Source organism: Polyodon spathula, chromosome 4 (genome assembly GCF_017654505.1).
Source record: "Polyodon spathula isolate WHYD16114869_AA chromosome 4, ASM1765450v1, whole genome shotgun sequence".
NCBI lineage: Eukaryota > Metazoa > Chordata > Actinopteri > Acipenseriformes > Polyodontidae > Polyodon > Polyodon spathula.
Window position 1 is genome coordinate 84,908,997 of NC_054537.1, and position 16,280 is coordinate 84,925,276.

The following is a 16,280-nucleotide window of genomic DNA, read 5'->3' on the forward strand; positions in this document are numbered from 1 at the left end:
CTGGCTATGCAAATGTTAACCTTTAGTACATATCAGCAACTTGTTATATTGCCAACTGAGAAATTATGCATTCAACTCTGCCCTTTGTTAATGTATCTGTAAGACTATTTTTGCTTTATATATTTTAGTTTGATTTAACAAACCCTGATTAGCACTTAACTTAAAGATTACCTTACCAAAGATAACATTAGCTAGTCTAAAGTTAGTGCAAAACAGAGACTCTGAAACGACTTTATATTTTAATTTTAATATTAACTCCTGTGTCACTTCGTGGTTGGGTGTTATTAAAAGTCCAAATGTTTTGTTTCATAGAAGAAAAAAAAAGCAAAAACAAGGCATGGCACGGAGCAGACATAGGTTTTAGTGCTGCCAATCTTGCCAGCATCTATTACACCATCCATTATGCCGGCCAAATAGGTTTCTTGTAACCAATTGCAGCTTTTTGTGCGATTGTGACACAACTTATTCTTCATTTCTCATCACACACACTGACTGGTGAAAAGGTGTTATAACAGAAGTCTCCAGCAGGCCAGATGCACATATGGTAGTTTGACTTTAAAGCGAGCATGTTCAAACACTTTTCTAGTTTCCTACCAAAGGTAGCAGTCTGTTGCTGAATTCACTGGTTTATAATTCCATAGTTACACAGCAAGTATTAGTTGCCTAATGAAACTGACAAGTTGCTGTAGTGTAAAATGCAACACACTTCAGCTGATTGTGTGAGTACATTTGACAAAATAAAAAGTCACTCAAATTGCCAAATATCATTCTTTAGAGAATAACTCTAACTGAGCATTAGTTTTTACCACAAGTGGTTCATGCAAATACAATGTTTAGGTGTCCAGTGAGCTGAGACTTGAGGTTCTGGAATAATGTTATTTATTAAATCATTTGGTAATAGATGTTTATGACTGGTCAAGAAAATACTGTTTCAAATTACCCAAAATTCATTACACAATGTATTGAGCCAGCATGTGCCTTTAGAAAATGAATGTTGAATATATATTACCAAAAGTGGGAGTTAAAACAAAGCTGAAATGCAGGGTCTTAATTAAAACATATAACTGTTACTGTCAACTTCCTGCTGACTGGAATGTGTTAACATGGAGGGCTTAAACTCCTAACTGAAGAGAATGTTAAAAAGTACATTTAAAAATGTCATGAGCACTGCTGGATATTGTTAATATTTTAATTGTCTTTCCAAACCTTAATTAGAAGCACTTTAACATCAAGACCTTTCAATTGCAAGTGCCTGGCATTTAGTTAGTTCCCAGACCTGTTCTGCTTCTTTCATATGTTTCTGCTCATGTGGGTTGGAATTAGACTCTGTAATTGCAGAATATTTAAAGAAATAAAAATATATCAATTAAAACTCAAAAACACACACACACACACACACACACATATATATATATATATATATATATATATATATATATATATATATATATATATATATATCTGCACTGATTTTATTTACTAATTCTGTCTGTTATTATACATTTTATACATTTTCTGTCCTTATCTGGCAGCTGTATATGAAGGTGAAATGTGATGACACCCCGATGCTGGAGCACATGGAACAACTACTGGCCGAGCTGGGGCCTGGAGAGGACCTCCTGGACTCGGAGGAGGACCTTCCTGCAGAGAACATTGATGACGACTTTGTGGAGAGCAGCGACAATGAGGCCATGGAACAGTAAAGCAGTGTAGACCACTGGTTAAGACCTAATAAATATATTTTATCAAAAAAAAAGAAACATTGCAATACAGTTTGATGAGCATTAGCAGTTTCCCATTTGTGACTTTACTGTCTGAGACACCATCATTGCCACAAGCAAATTTACTAAAACAATGGTTAGAATATTGTTATGCAATTCCTAGCTTCAGAAATTTACCCCCCTTTGTTGTGCACATTAACTTTATGTGCTTTGCCATTTTATGCTAAATAATGCATAACAGAGTTTGTACAGATAGACCTGCTCTTTTGTCAAAACAAATCATATATTGTCATTAATGTACAAATATTTTACCCCTTGGGATACACTGTTCATAAGTGTGTTGACTGTTTTTACAATCAGTGAAGAAAAAGGTGACATATCCCAAGCTCAACTTCCCATGTTTGTGTAACTATCATCCATAAATAAATGTTTTTTTTTTTTAATGTTGGTGTTTTTTATATTAAAAAATGTGGGCATCTGAGCATGTCTCACACACAAAGGTCAAGATGTTTCTTAGTAGGCAGTATATTAGTTTAGTTTAGTATAGTATAGTATTGTTCTACTGTGAAGTATTTCCACATATTTGTCCTGAGAAAGGATATTAAAAAGGGATCAGACTGGAAGCACAGCTGAATCAGAGGCACACAGGGACAAATGCTTAGCGGGAACCTGCAGCTATACCTGCCGATCACTTCTAACAGTAGCTGGAGTTTCTTATATAAAGCTAAAACAGATCCTACAAGAGTATGTCACCAAAAAATTTAAATCGGAAATGAACATAATAATACTTAGAAGCTTGCATTTTATCTTACCTGGAGATAAAAACAATATCCATACATAACAGTGAATGTATTGTTCAAGATATTAGGCAATAATAAGGAAATTAATTTAACTCGCACTACAGAAAATGTTTTACCTTAATATGGTCTGTAGAACATATGTAAATACTATATCGCCAACATTTCACTTCATTATGGCTTATATGTAGGCTTGCTGCTTTTTGATATTAATAAAGCTTGTTAAATGTCGAATTCCCAATATGAAATAAATTTATATAGGATACATGTTGGTAAAAACCACTTGCTATTTTTTATTTTCTTACAAAAAATAATCATTTAGAAATTATCTCTAGTTTGTGTAGTTTTTATACTTACTGTCTGTCCCGCCTCTGTACCGCTCTGAATGGCTAGGGGTCACTGTTATTCATCTTAGTGGTCTTTTAGTACTATAGTTTCTCTGTCACTGTCATTTCACCCTGTTCTGACAGACCTCGTTGACTGAAGCAACGCTAGAATGCTCTCATTTGTTTAAATGCCTGTCAATCATCAAGACCTGCACCAACTGTGCACTGTCATTCAAAGCGTCTACTTTTGAAATTAGCGGGTTGAGGTGTAGGCAAGCTTTTGCTATAGGTATACAGTGATAGTTTCTAGTTTGATTTGAAAATGCGCAAGAGGAAAACACTTATTGAATATTGTGCACAATACCCTAACTGACGGCTGAAGACTTCACGGCAGGAAGCGGGCCCATGTGCCTTACCTTCCAGTGACGGAGTCAGGAGGGGGGAGCTCAGGCTCCAGTTAATTTGTTCTGTTCAACTATCTTTAATGTTTTTTTTTTAACATGCATATTATTTTTACTCGTAAATTTATGCTAAAAAAAAAGGTCTGTGTAATACACTTCAAATGCTGTGGTTTTTGTACAGTTTATTAGAGACAATTTTTTAATTTTGTGTAGGATCTTTATCTGTATAAGGTATAGCTCCGCTGTGACCAAACGTTATTTCAATTCGAATGTTGGTAACCATGGTTTTGTTGCATGCTGAATAAGACAAAGGGGTTTTGCTAAATGCAGCATTTCTCAATGGTGTAAAAAGTCTGTTTTTTTTAAAAAAAAAAAAAAAAAAGGTCGATTTTATCCATTCTCTGCTTGAATTGAAAACTAAAGACCGAAAAAAAAAAAAAAAAAAAAAAACCGGTAAATTCTTTCTAAAATAAACGTCTATATTAATCGTTGACTTGGCAAAAAATAAAAATCAAATAGTAGCAAGCCTACTTAAATGACAACAATGTGAGACCATATAGTACCAAGGCATGTTCTACAAACCTTCCTTCACAAACATCTGAATTCAACCCTTTTGTGAAATACTGAATGAAACCTTTATGACATAGTCCTTACTCCTGGACTAAGTCAAACTATACAATGCAATCATCCACTTCATGTTAAGAAGATATGCAAAACTACATTGGAGTGATTCTCTTCAATGCTTCACTGACTAGCAATTTTCTTCAGTTTTGTAAGGCTGCATATACCAATCTTCAGTGAAGAGTTAGTATCTAGAGAGGCATACTCGCTGAAGCCTGCCAGATTCAAAGCATGAGCAATTAGTGTAAGTTATTCATATTTTATATCTTTACAATTGTATCTTTACATATCTTTACAATTTTATATCAGGTTTCAAGAGTACATGCAAGTGAATTAGACTTTTAGAGTTCCAAGGGGCAAAAAAGGGTTTTATAACATACATTGTTTTCCATAAGGATTGGATCTGTGCTGTAGATGGTACCATCCTTTTCCATAATGCAGGACCAGGGCTCGCAATGTGCAACCATCATAATGACTTGTGTGGCTCAGTGTCAATTAAGAAATAATGATACAGATATGACAATGGTTCCCAAGATAAACTGAAGATTGCCACTATTCATCAACAGTGAAAAGCACATTTAAAAAAAAGATTCATGTGTATATTGCTGGTGGTGATGGCTTAATGGCCCTATCATATTTGATGGCCGCATGTGACTGTCTTGTAAATGCTGCAGAGGGCAAATATAATTTGTTTTCCAAACAGACCAGTTCTCCTGTGAAGAGAATGATTGGCAAATAAAGAAATATCAATTTTGCTTGCAATCATGTCGCAATTGCTGTATTGCACAATTATGCTGTTAAAATAAATGGCATGACTGAGAATTAGAACAGAGACATTCATAACTAACCTGCCACTAATATAGAGTTGATGCTGTTTAGAAAGCTCTCGTGTGGCATTAATTCTCTTAGGTGGCTCATCTCTCGTACTCTGTAGAATGCAAGTAGAATGCAATTCTGCATTATTCTGTATATATGTTTTTTTTTTTTTTAATGAATATGACTGAATAGTATGCATCAAATTAGCAGTAACATCATCTATTTGCATCAACCTCACCTGAAAATGAAGAATACAACCTAGTGTTCTGCCAATTTTGTACAGTATGTGGTGCATTATGAATAATGACAATACAAAGTCTGGTTTGTGAAATGCCGATTTATTATTTAGCTTGATTCCTTGAGTCCCTGGGTAATAATATCTCCCTGTGGCCGCCTAATAAGAATGATCGTAAGCTGTTGCACCCTCAAGTTTACTCAAACATTTAAAATTGCACTATGGACTTCATTTACAAAAGGGCGTTAAACCTTATTGTGTGCAATAATTGCAATTAGTGTGCATGTTCATGATTTCCATATTTACTATTGCAATTGTATTCATTATTGCATGTTATACATGGCATATCATGGTGCACACTATAGTAGTCAGAATAAATATGTGATTTTTATTGTAACGCATGTTGATGTATTTAAATGAGCATCCAACTCAGAATAATGTGATGAGGTGTATTCACATGGTATTTACTGAAGGAAGTTAATTTTAGTGCACACATTAAAGTGCTCATTTATTAGTGCGTATGGAAAGCAGGCTTTAACCTCTTTCTGGACTGAAAACTAGTGATGTGCAGTTTGATTCTTTTTACTGACTTGATTTGTTCAGTTTAGTGAATCAATTCAACAGATTTGTTAATTTGATTCACTGATTCACTGACACAAAATAAATTCATTTGGCTGAATTACTTGGTTATGAAAATTTGTTTGAATGGAAAAATCTGGCAGCAAGGACCATTTAAGTTAAGACTGTTCACTTTGTGGGCTACACCATAAAATATAAAAATACTGCTGTGAAAAAATCTTAGACATGTTGCATTGTTCTACTCCTTTTCATTATGAGAATAATTTACTCAAAGCCTCCACTAGTGTTTTCTACTATTATAACAACCTTTACTTGCATAACGAAGGAAAAACATTGAATGAAACAGCTTGAACTCTCAATTTTCAAGGTGTGTGAAGTATAATTAACAAGTACAAAGAAACATCATCTGTAATTAACAAACCCTGGACTGGAAGACACAAAAAGCTGCCTAACAAGGATGAGTAATACTTGAAGAGAATATCCTTAAGGAATTGAAAGAGGACAAGCGTTGAATTGACAACAGAACTGGCAGAAGGCACAGGTGTCGTTGTCCATCAAATTAACAGTACGAAGGTACTGCTGATTTAAAGGATGTGTTGCAGTAAGAATACCTCTGTTAAGAAAGTGGATCAAGACTAAAAGGCTAACATATGCACAAGAACACAGAAACTGGACTATGGAACAATGGTCAAAGGTGCTTTGGACTGTTGATGGATGGACAACGACACCTGTGCCTTCTGCCAGTTCTGTTGTACAGTACTGTACTGCTAAGAGTGGCTTAAAATTACATGTCATGATTTATGCACAACTGATGCAATGTGTATTTGTATTTATACTTAAAACATACATTAATTAGAGAGAGACTGGGAGATCAGATTCTTACTTAGTTTTGGTTGTGTGCTTTGTGGGGAAAATAAAATATGAGAGATAACAGCACCAAAATGACATTAAGGATTTTAGTCCATTCCTACTTTATTTGATGGTAGATTGAGGCAGTTATCATGTGCAATCCTACCAATCCAACTAATATCATAATTCTCACTGAAATTCAGATCTAGGGACTGTACCAACCACAACAAGTACTAGAAGACTTGTGCTGTTCAAACCAGTCCCAAACAAAAGTGAATCTGCAAATCTTTGTGTTATAAGCTTGGAAGAAAAATTTGTCACCAGGTTAACAGTCCTGTATTAATGGCAGAGATAGTGAAGGTAGGCAGACTCAATATTTACCATCAGAACAGGCCCCATAGCCTCACAGACCTCTTTTCATCCTGAACTCATTGGCTAATTGATGATTATGTTTAATTACAGGGTAAAACCACAAAAGACATGTTGCTTTCCAGTCATTAGAGGAAACTGCAAGTGGCAAAAGGCTGTGGTAAAAGGGGTTTGCAGACACTGCTGTTAACTAAACTGCCACCTGTTTCTGCTGATGCAAGCCTGTTTTGTATCATAATCATGTCACAGTTTCTTCTGGATACCATTAGTCTTCTTGCCCCCAAGGTGTTTCTCCATCAGAACAAAGGTCATGGAAACACATCTCTAGGATTTGCCTGTTCAACTGGTTTTTTACTACATACAATGACATTAACGCAGATTGCAGAAAGATTATGAGTAACAAACTGTTGACTAGAAATGTTATTTTACCCATTTCTAAAATCCATATTTTATGCAGATTTATAAAATATAGTTTTGCATGGGTATCTCATTCTTTGGTGGCATACTGGGCACACTTGGGGAGGTTAATATACACCATGAGCTATACAATACGAATGGAAAAGTCAAAGTAGCCTGATGTTAGCCTAGAGCACGTAATACCCCCAAAACTAATAAACAATTTACACCAAGAGATATGAAAATCGAACAGCTTTCAAGTCTCTAAAATCTTACATAAAACATAAGGATTTTAGGGACAAAGGAAGATGCTATTGTAATACATTTTATGAAAAATTATGATAGCTGTATTTTTGTGGTCACATGACTAAAAATCCACAAAACCTTGTCACCAATGGAAAGTTCACACTGTGACTTTTTTTTTTTAAATAGTTTTCCTGGGGTATGTAAAATAGAACATATGGTAATTTTGGTGTAAAACAGCGGACTCACAAAATCACAGAATTATTGTAGCACAGTCCATCAAAAGGGCCTCAGTAGACAAGAGGTTAAAAAATGCACTTGATTCAAGGTACTCGACCTATAAAACATTTTAAGGCCTAGAAATAAGTGTTACTCAAATAATTACACCAATTAAGTAACTGAGAGCTTGTTTAGAACGAAAGCCAGAAGACACTGTGGCCCTCCAGGAATTGAGATTTTGACACACCTGGTTAAAAGGCTTCTTTAAGATAACCCGACAACTCCAAGACAACCAACCATCACGAAAGAGGTTTCCATGGCTACAAACAAGCTTTTTATTTAACTGACAGATGATGATTAGTTTGAATCAATGGTGCAGCTGACAGAAATTTCCTGAATGCTTACCAAATCCTAAGGGTTAAATCAGTAAAAAAAAATGTAAAGCTCAGACTGACTCCTTTTTTTTTAATGCTTGTAAATAGACATATTGAAGTATGATATGTATTTTGTTTGCAATGCCTATGTCTAATGTAACAAAGTGGCTTATCTGCATATAATCTATTAGGTCACATGTCTTTTTCAATTTCACTTACCCTTTAGGTTGCAAGCTATCTCTCTACGACATATTCTGACAAAGGTTCTGAGTGGGAAGAATATTATCCTTACTCGTCAGGACACCAATCGTGGTTCCCAGTGACAGGCTGTGTAATGACTTAACATTGGTATGACAAGATACTCAACATTTGGAGATGGGTAATGACAAGTTTACACCACACTGTTTTTCTGAGAATTTACATATAAATCAGTTACTTAATATGTACAGAGTTACAATATCACTGACAGCGTCTGTCATAACATCTAAACAGTATGAGGAATTAAAAGAGCTTCCTCTTTCATCTCGGCTGCATCTTATGGGAGGTTTTTGTTCTCATTGTCAGGGTTAATGATCCTTTAATTGGTCATCCTCTTACACATTAAGCTAACCACCACAGTGTTCAGCTGTCATGGCTTTATAGTCGGAGGCTGAGACTGGGCTCCAAACGAAGCCACTTAACAGGATGTTTTGTAAAATTCATGATTCTCAAAACCATTAATAATGTCATTACTTGGATTTACAGCCTCTGCGGTAAATCCCCCACTGATGACTGCAGTGAGATTGGTTTATTTAAGAAGCTATATGGGCACGCATTGTTATTCTTTGTTATTGCTAATGTAACTGGTTGTTGCATGCTTGGAGTGTAAAAAGCAAGCAAAGAAGATGTGAACATGTATTTATTTATTTCTAAACTCCTTTTCTTTCCAGGGAGACTTCACGCTTCTACATTACTAGATTTTAATTAAAAATAGTAAAATTAATCCAAATTAAAACCAGTAGGTGGGATGGAATTTGAATTCAGGATGCCTTGTCTCTTTTGGAACAACATTACCACCACACAACAATATGTTCATGGAGTCTGCTCTTCTTTGCTTAAGTTCATCCCTCGAGAGTGACTCAACAATGGGGTTACAGCAATTTGCAGCAACAACAGAAACATATTCCTAGATAAAGTACTCTGTAAGCTTTTGTTCATAAATCCAATTTCACTCAGCAGTATGATTTATTTAAATTACATGGATCAATTAGACAGGTTCAATGATAACAGCATTGATAAAATCATGTGGTCAGCTAATCAGATCTTTTAAGTTACAATAGTTCTTCATACATGCTCATCATTATGTCAAAATAAATCAGATCTAGTTAGGATTAAACTCTGGATGGCAGTTTAATCTAAAGTAATTCCTGTAACACTGAATGACTTTGCCCAGATACATTACCGTACTGTGTAGTGTCTGGGAACAGACAAATAATGTAACACTTTGTCATATATTATTTTCTTAAATTAACGCTTTAAAAGAAATAGTTTATTCAGAAGGATTACAATAAACATAACATTTTAATCCAGTATTAGACACGAATCACATAACAAGCTATTCTTAATGGCTTGTTAAATTCATTCCAAAAATCGTTCTAAATATGCCATTCATTGCTTGAGTGAGTGTTGTTTTTTTCATGATGAAAGGCTTTTTCATGATGTCATACCCAAATACTGCAATAATCTCTTAGAGCTATGGAGATAATTGTTGTTTTATTACTTTGTCTATTTAATCAATAAGGTGTAAGGTGTCATGGTCTGTGCTTGATATTATATGAGCATTTTAAGGCTCAGGGCAATGCCAGTAGCATTGAACTACCGTTAAACCAGTAAGACAACAAAGACTTTACCCATGCTGCTATATGATTTAAGTAAAAAATATTATTCTAAAATAAATTATAATAGTATTATTTTCATGTACATTTTGACCACATAAAAATGCTCACACAACGACTTACAGGAAAAATATCCAGATGTTTTCCCATTCCCTAATATCTGCTTGTGTAAGAAACACACTTAAAAGGTGTACATTTAAAACAATATTCTTGTCTAAGAAGTTAACATTCAGTTCTTGTTGAAGAAGGTTCTGCTCTATTAAATCTGGAACCTTAAATCATACGTTATAGAAAGCTGCTTGTTTAGAATAAATCCGTTTGCACATATTAAAAATAGCCTTTCTCCTTTGACTTACAAATGAAAGGAACAGTGATACTGCAGTGTATATTTCATCATGAATATAATGTAAACAACATTTCCAGTTTACTTTCTTCTATCACATCATACAGCAGTTCTTCCTTGGGGCTCTCATTTGACAGCTGATAAACTCACACCTTTGACAATGCCATTCTTATCACTATTTCTCAACTGTAAATGATTGGTATTTTTTTAAAACTTTGAATAGTCAGTAATTCGTATTTCTTAAAGCTAAACAGTTTTGAACACACATTGAGCTTTTGTGAAAATGCATATGTGTTATGTGTTAAAATGTTGTAATAACTGTGTTGTGTTTTAAAGAATATTAAGCCAGCAGAAATACTAAACAAATTGTTAAAACACGCTGTTCATACAAAAAGTTATAATATGCTCTGTATTAACCTATAGTGATGCGAGAGCATTCTATATTCCTGTTTATTCTGTTATAACAGTAAAATATATTACTGTATATTATATTATAGCTTGTCTTTGTCTGAGCTACTGGTGCCAATGCTTATAATCTTGAGGAGAAAAGCAGAAGTGAGCATCTTATTTAATTAACTCAAATGTTCACATTCAATTCATTCATTTCTTATTTAGCTTGATCTGAAAGTAGTCTTTAAGCTAAAAACAGGCATTCTAGAATAATCCAAACCGAATATAAGTGTAAATATTTTATTATACAGAAGAACTGTAAGAGTTTGAAACTATGAAAATATAATGCAGAAAAGGGACTTAAAATAAAAACCTTCAGTCAAAGCATACTTGTGTGTCAAGTATATAGTAGATTTGCCAAAACAGAAGGTAATTAATCAATCAATCATCTTTATTTTATATAGAGCCTTTCACAGTGATCCACCATCACATAACGCTTTACAAGGTGCAGTAACAACAAGAAAATCCATAATACTTTAAATACAGAGAAATGCATAATACATGATATACAGTAAAAAAAATAACAATGCATAATACATTAAATACAGTGGAAAGTGCATAATACATGAAATAGTACATTAAATACAGTGGAAAATGCATAATACATGAAATAGTAGCAGCAACACAGCAGCTATCTGGCTTAAGGTGCATAGAAAGCAAAAGAGAACAGGTGGGTCTTGAGAGTTGATTTAAAGCGAGCGACTGTGGGAGCATCATGCACCAAACAAGCATTCTCCAAGTGTGGTGCACTTTTGCCTGGGGATAACAAGCAGGGTGATGTGATCACGTTTTTTGCATCTGGTAAGGATTGTGGCAGCAGCATTCTGAAATAGCTGCAGTCGGTTTATGGTGCGTGTTGGGAGGCAATAGTCGAGTAATTTTAATAACCTCTGCTTGCTTGCTGTACCAGGCAGGGGTAATTAAAGGAAATAACCTTTTGACAACTAATGTAAGTCTTAATGTTGTTTGGGGGGATTGAAATTTAAGGTTTCTATGATGAGCGATCATTTACATGAAAAGAAATATCTCCTGGTACAGGAAAGGGGAGTCAGCGGTGAGCTATATATGGCTTCATTAAATCATAGAAATAAATGAAGACCTGGTAAAAACAAATGAGGTGGAGCAATATCAAGGACCATGTTTAGATTTAGTAAGAATTCCATATGTCTGGGAAAATGCTTACAGAAGAGTCTTCTATTAATGACAAATTACCTCAACAGAGAAGCAGGTGGTTTGAAACTTGCCTGAACAAGATTTTTGTAAAAACACAGAGAGAGGTCAAGTTTAGTTTAAGCATGGAATTTCTAACATGGGATGGTTCCATTTGAGCTCTATTTTTGATAGCCTAGATTTAATTGAAACTAACTGGATTTATGATTGCAAACATAGAAGTTTGCTATGAGCTTTTTACAGCTATGTTTTAGTTGATTGTTAAACCACATCTATACATGTAATAAAGCCAACCTACTTTGATGTTATAGAGGAAATATGTATTTTTTAACCCAGTTTGGAATAATTAAACCAAAGTATGTGTTATATATTAAATACATCTTTCTATTCGCATTCTTCATATACCTGCACTGTATTCACTTGCATGCTGTGTTCAGGAACTCCCTGGTATCAAAAAAAGAATAACATCTGTTCAAAAGTTCACCTTACACATTTTGCAGATGTAGGAGAAGTGGACTATGGGATGATGGCCAATTAGTCTTATAGAAGGAGTTACTGGGTGTTTTGAAAATGTTATTCACTTGAAGGACATGAGCTGTCAAGGCATATTAATTTTTTAAATATAATTATGACTTCTGACGTAAAAGGCAAAGCTTAGTCAAGTGTCACTCAGCTTGGTACTACAAGCTGATGTGACCCATGCTCTGAAGATCTCTGATCAAGCTGATTGCTGTTAAGGTTGTATAGAGAAATCTTTGCCGTTCCTGTTCTAACACTGTATTCTACACTTCCATATATATTTTGGAAGGTAAGAACTATTTTGAATGTATATCTCTTTTATATTGATGCATTGCTATAAGGTATAGGATTTATGTTTTAGCTGTAGAGAGTGATATGTTAGATGCGCTAGGATTTAGCGATGGCCGTTTTTATTTTTATGCATGCATAGCTTAACTCTTTGCAATCCTATGTCAGACTAGGTCGGACATTACATTTTCCCTTTCCAGTTTGATTTCAGACCCTGTCTGACATCATCAAAAAGATGTCAAGCACAGGTCTCTAATCGTTTTCTCTGGAAAAAGCAGACAAAACCTTTCAGTGACCGAGTGAGACCGGTAGGAGCCTAGAGAAGCTGCAAAAAGGGCGGATCTGAGCAATGCAAATAGTCCCCGCACCACAGACCTAACATGGACATAAACAAAGAATATAGCTGCTTCCGCATCCATTGCTCAAAGAATATGACAGACATTTGCCAAGCTTTTTGAGATGTTATAGTAATAAAATAATGACTTGGATCGTGTTATTGAGGAGTTTGGGGATAAAAGGAGTGATCAGGTGATGATTTATCAGTGCATGACCATGAAGAGGTATGTGATAAATACAGCTAACAAGGGGTGGGGCAGGGCTGGAGATGCAGTACTGAGTGTCCTGGTTGAAACCTGTTTTACTTTGAATAAAATTATTTTTAACAGCCTGTGTAAAATAAACAGTGCATGTGACAATAAATTGCCCCTGATGCATCTGACAGGTGCTGAATAAATGGCAAAGGGTTAAGGGCAAACATGTTATAACCATAAACATATTAAAATATTAATGCTATTATACCTGTTAAGGCATTGGACCTCTGAACCACTGAACATTTACTGTACTTACTTTGCTTCATTTACAATTGAGACTGAGATAATTTATTTATTTTTTTTACAGAAGGGGTGACCTAGGTGCACAAAAGCAGGTTTACATTATACATCATATTGCCAAGTAACTTGACAAGCAATTCCTTCTCATAGCATTTATCATCATATTATTATGGCAATTTTTATAAATCTACAATAAGAATTTGTGTGTGATCTGATATTTTATCAGAAAAGAGGCAGCCAGCTTTCTTAGAAGGCTTTGTGCAGGGCTTCATAGCAGTGTAATGTGTGTCTTGAAGGTGGGCTACATTCCCCTAATCACAATGAGGCCAATTTTGCTCTTAAATCTAGTTAATCTAATAGTCTGTCGTAATCGATATATAAACCATTGCTTTTCACTTGTTTAGGCCTTAATGATAAAGACATGATTGGTAGGTTGGAACTTGTTGGAACTTGAATACTTGGGATGCTTGGAGTATAGATCTGCGGCAAAGTGGTTAACAGTGTGCAGGTGCAGGAGTGCTGCAGTGATTAATAAACAGACAGACAATGATAATCCAGGTGCAATGATGTTTTCGGACTGGAAAAGGAAAATTGTAATGTTGGACCTGTTCCAACATAGGACCGCAAAGGGTTAATAATGAAGTGTGGAAATACTAGTGTCCCAGAGCCTTCAACATCCTTACCTTCAGTAGACCGGACCTGTCCCCAAGTGTGCACTAGTGACTTGCTTTGGCACCACGCTATGTCCACACTTGAGTGCCACATCTCTGGTATATTGAGAGGGGACGGAGTAGCTTCTGCCCGATGACCTAGTAAGCGCTCTCTCTCGGTCACATTGCGTTCCGAGCCCCTTTGACTGGCGTTTGTTAAAATCCGAGCATTTCCCACCAGACCCCAGCCTCGTCTCTTTGATGCTCCCTCCCATTTTTCGGTCCTTCTCTCTTTATTTGTTTTTCTAGGATGGAAAACAGGGTCAAACATTTCGGCATGTAAGAGGAAAATATCACCAATCATTTCACATTCCCTAAAACCACATCAACAATACAAGGCCCATCCCGACCATTTTCCCCTTGCTTACCCGTTTCTGATGCCCAATTGCAAGCTTCCTCCCATACTCCATCGCAGATGGGCATGACCTGGCCTGGTTTCCTGGCTGGTGGCAACTAAAACAGGTAGGGGGAAAGGAGGGAGCAGAGGTTAAATATCTGTCCCTTTGCTGGTATGGCAACGGGGCAGGGGCAGCAACTTTACCCCAGCTGGGGGTCAACCTTGGCCTCCATGGAGGGGAGGCAAGGTTGCCTATTGGGATCGGCGGTCTAGGAGGTCTTGGACTTGGTCCCGGTGATGGTGCAGCGGAGAGAGGAGGTGGTGCTCAGCTGCTCCGGTGATGGTGGAGCAGAGAGAGGAGGTGGTGCTTGGCTGCTCCTTTGTGCTGGAGCGGTGAGTAGGTTGGCCTGGACAGAAACCAGGGAGTCACTGCCTCTTTCAAGTTGTCGGGGTTGCGGTGCTGTATCCATGCCTGGGTTTTGGCACTGACCACATGGCAGAACTGCTCTACCACGATCACCTTGCCCATCTCCAAGCTTGTTTTCTGGGTGGGGTTGAGCCAGTGCACCAACTTCTGCACGATAACCCTGGGGCGTATATCTGTGGATCTCTTGTACTCCTGGAGCCATACTCTGTGTGTTTCCTCCGTGATGTTGAGACTGCACAGAATGGTTTGCTTTACCAGGTCGCTGGGTGGCTTCGGCGTCCATCATGGCCTGGTAGGCTGCCTGAGCCTCCCCAGTCAGGCAGGGTCCCAGCTGGCTTGCCCAGAATTCCTTGGGTCATGATGCGGTGGTAGCCAACTGCTCAAAAGCGACGATGTAAGCTTCCAGATTGTCGTCCTTCGCCTTTATCTTTTGTGCTCTTGCTTTTGGGCCGTCATCACGGGTCCCACTCAGCATTAACCATTCAAAGGAACATATCACTTTGCTTCATCTCCTTTTGTACCGTCAATCATGAGCTCTAGGTTAATGAGCACAACCCCTCCTCTGCCACATCGTTTCCCTTCCAGATTGATGATTTAGTTTACTGTAGCTCTGCCCCCTTCCTAGATGGCCAACTTCCATCTAACCCTGGGAATGAATTGTCTGGCCATCCAGTCCAGGGCACTCTGTTCCCTTAAAGTGCCCTCACAGATTGGGAGAAGTATCATTCTGTCTTTGTTTTTTAGAAATTCCTTACCATCTCTTTGTGAACTACACCAAAATATTGTAGAAAGCTTTTAAAATTATTTTTAAAATCATCCACAGATAATCAATTAAATAAATACTTAACTAAATAGCAAATTGCTAAGGTACATGCTACTTTTATGAATATGTCCCTTGATACCTTTTTAGGGGGCAGTGAGGATTGAAATGTGAAGCGCCTGCAAACACTCTTTAATGAATAGTCTTTAATGACTTGCAGTCTACTTAAGAAAAAAGCAACACACTTATCCTTAAATAAATACCACATTCACACATGCAATTCGTCACTGCTTGCAACAGAGTATGCCGATAATATTGACATATCCTTTAGTAGGTGATGATGAATTAACAAATTAGTGATCAGCGACATTGCCAGTGGAAAATATACTCATTAAGCAACAATTTAGTTGGCAGTGTGACAGAACTCATACATGAATCGACAATCACAAATAAACCTGGGGGAAGTGGCCTAAGGGCACAGAAGTGATATGGCAAAGATTGAGCAAACAAAACATTGTAGAATAAAAAACATGTGTAACAAACAAGTCAGTCTGTAGTTGAGATATACAGTATAATGTGCCTAGAAAGGTGAGGGAAACGCACATGAGAACTTTCTCTCTGCGAGT

At 36.6% G+C, this 16,280-nt stretch overlaps 1 protein-coding gene across 1 annotated transcript in view; it reads left to right on the plus strand.

Moving 5' to 3' along the window:
• si:dkey-12j5.1 (probable assembly chaperone of rpl4) overlaps nucleotides 1-2,162 on the plus strand; it is a 117,758-nt gene extending 115,596 nt beyond the window's left edge. The window contains exon 11 of the mRNA XM_041248836.1: nucleotides 1,533-2,162. Within this exon, the coding sequence (XP_041104770.1) occupies nucleotides 1,533-1,703 (171 nt within the window). The 3' untranslated portion in view covers nucleotides 1,704-2,162. The remainder of the gene's footprint in view (nucleotides 1-1,532) is intronic.
• The last annotated feature ends 14,118 nt before the right edge of the window (nucleotides 2,163-16,280 follow it).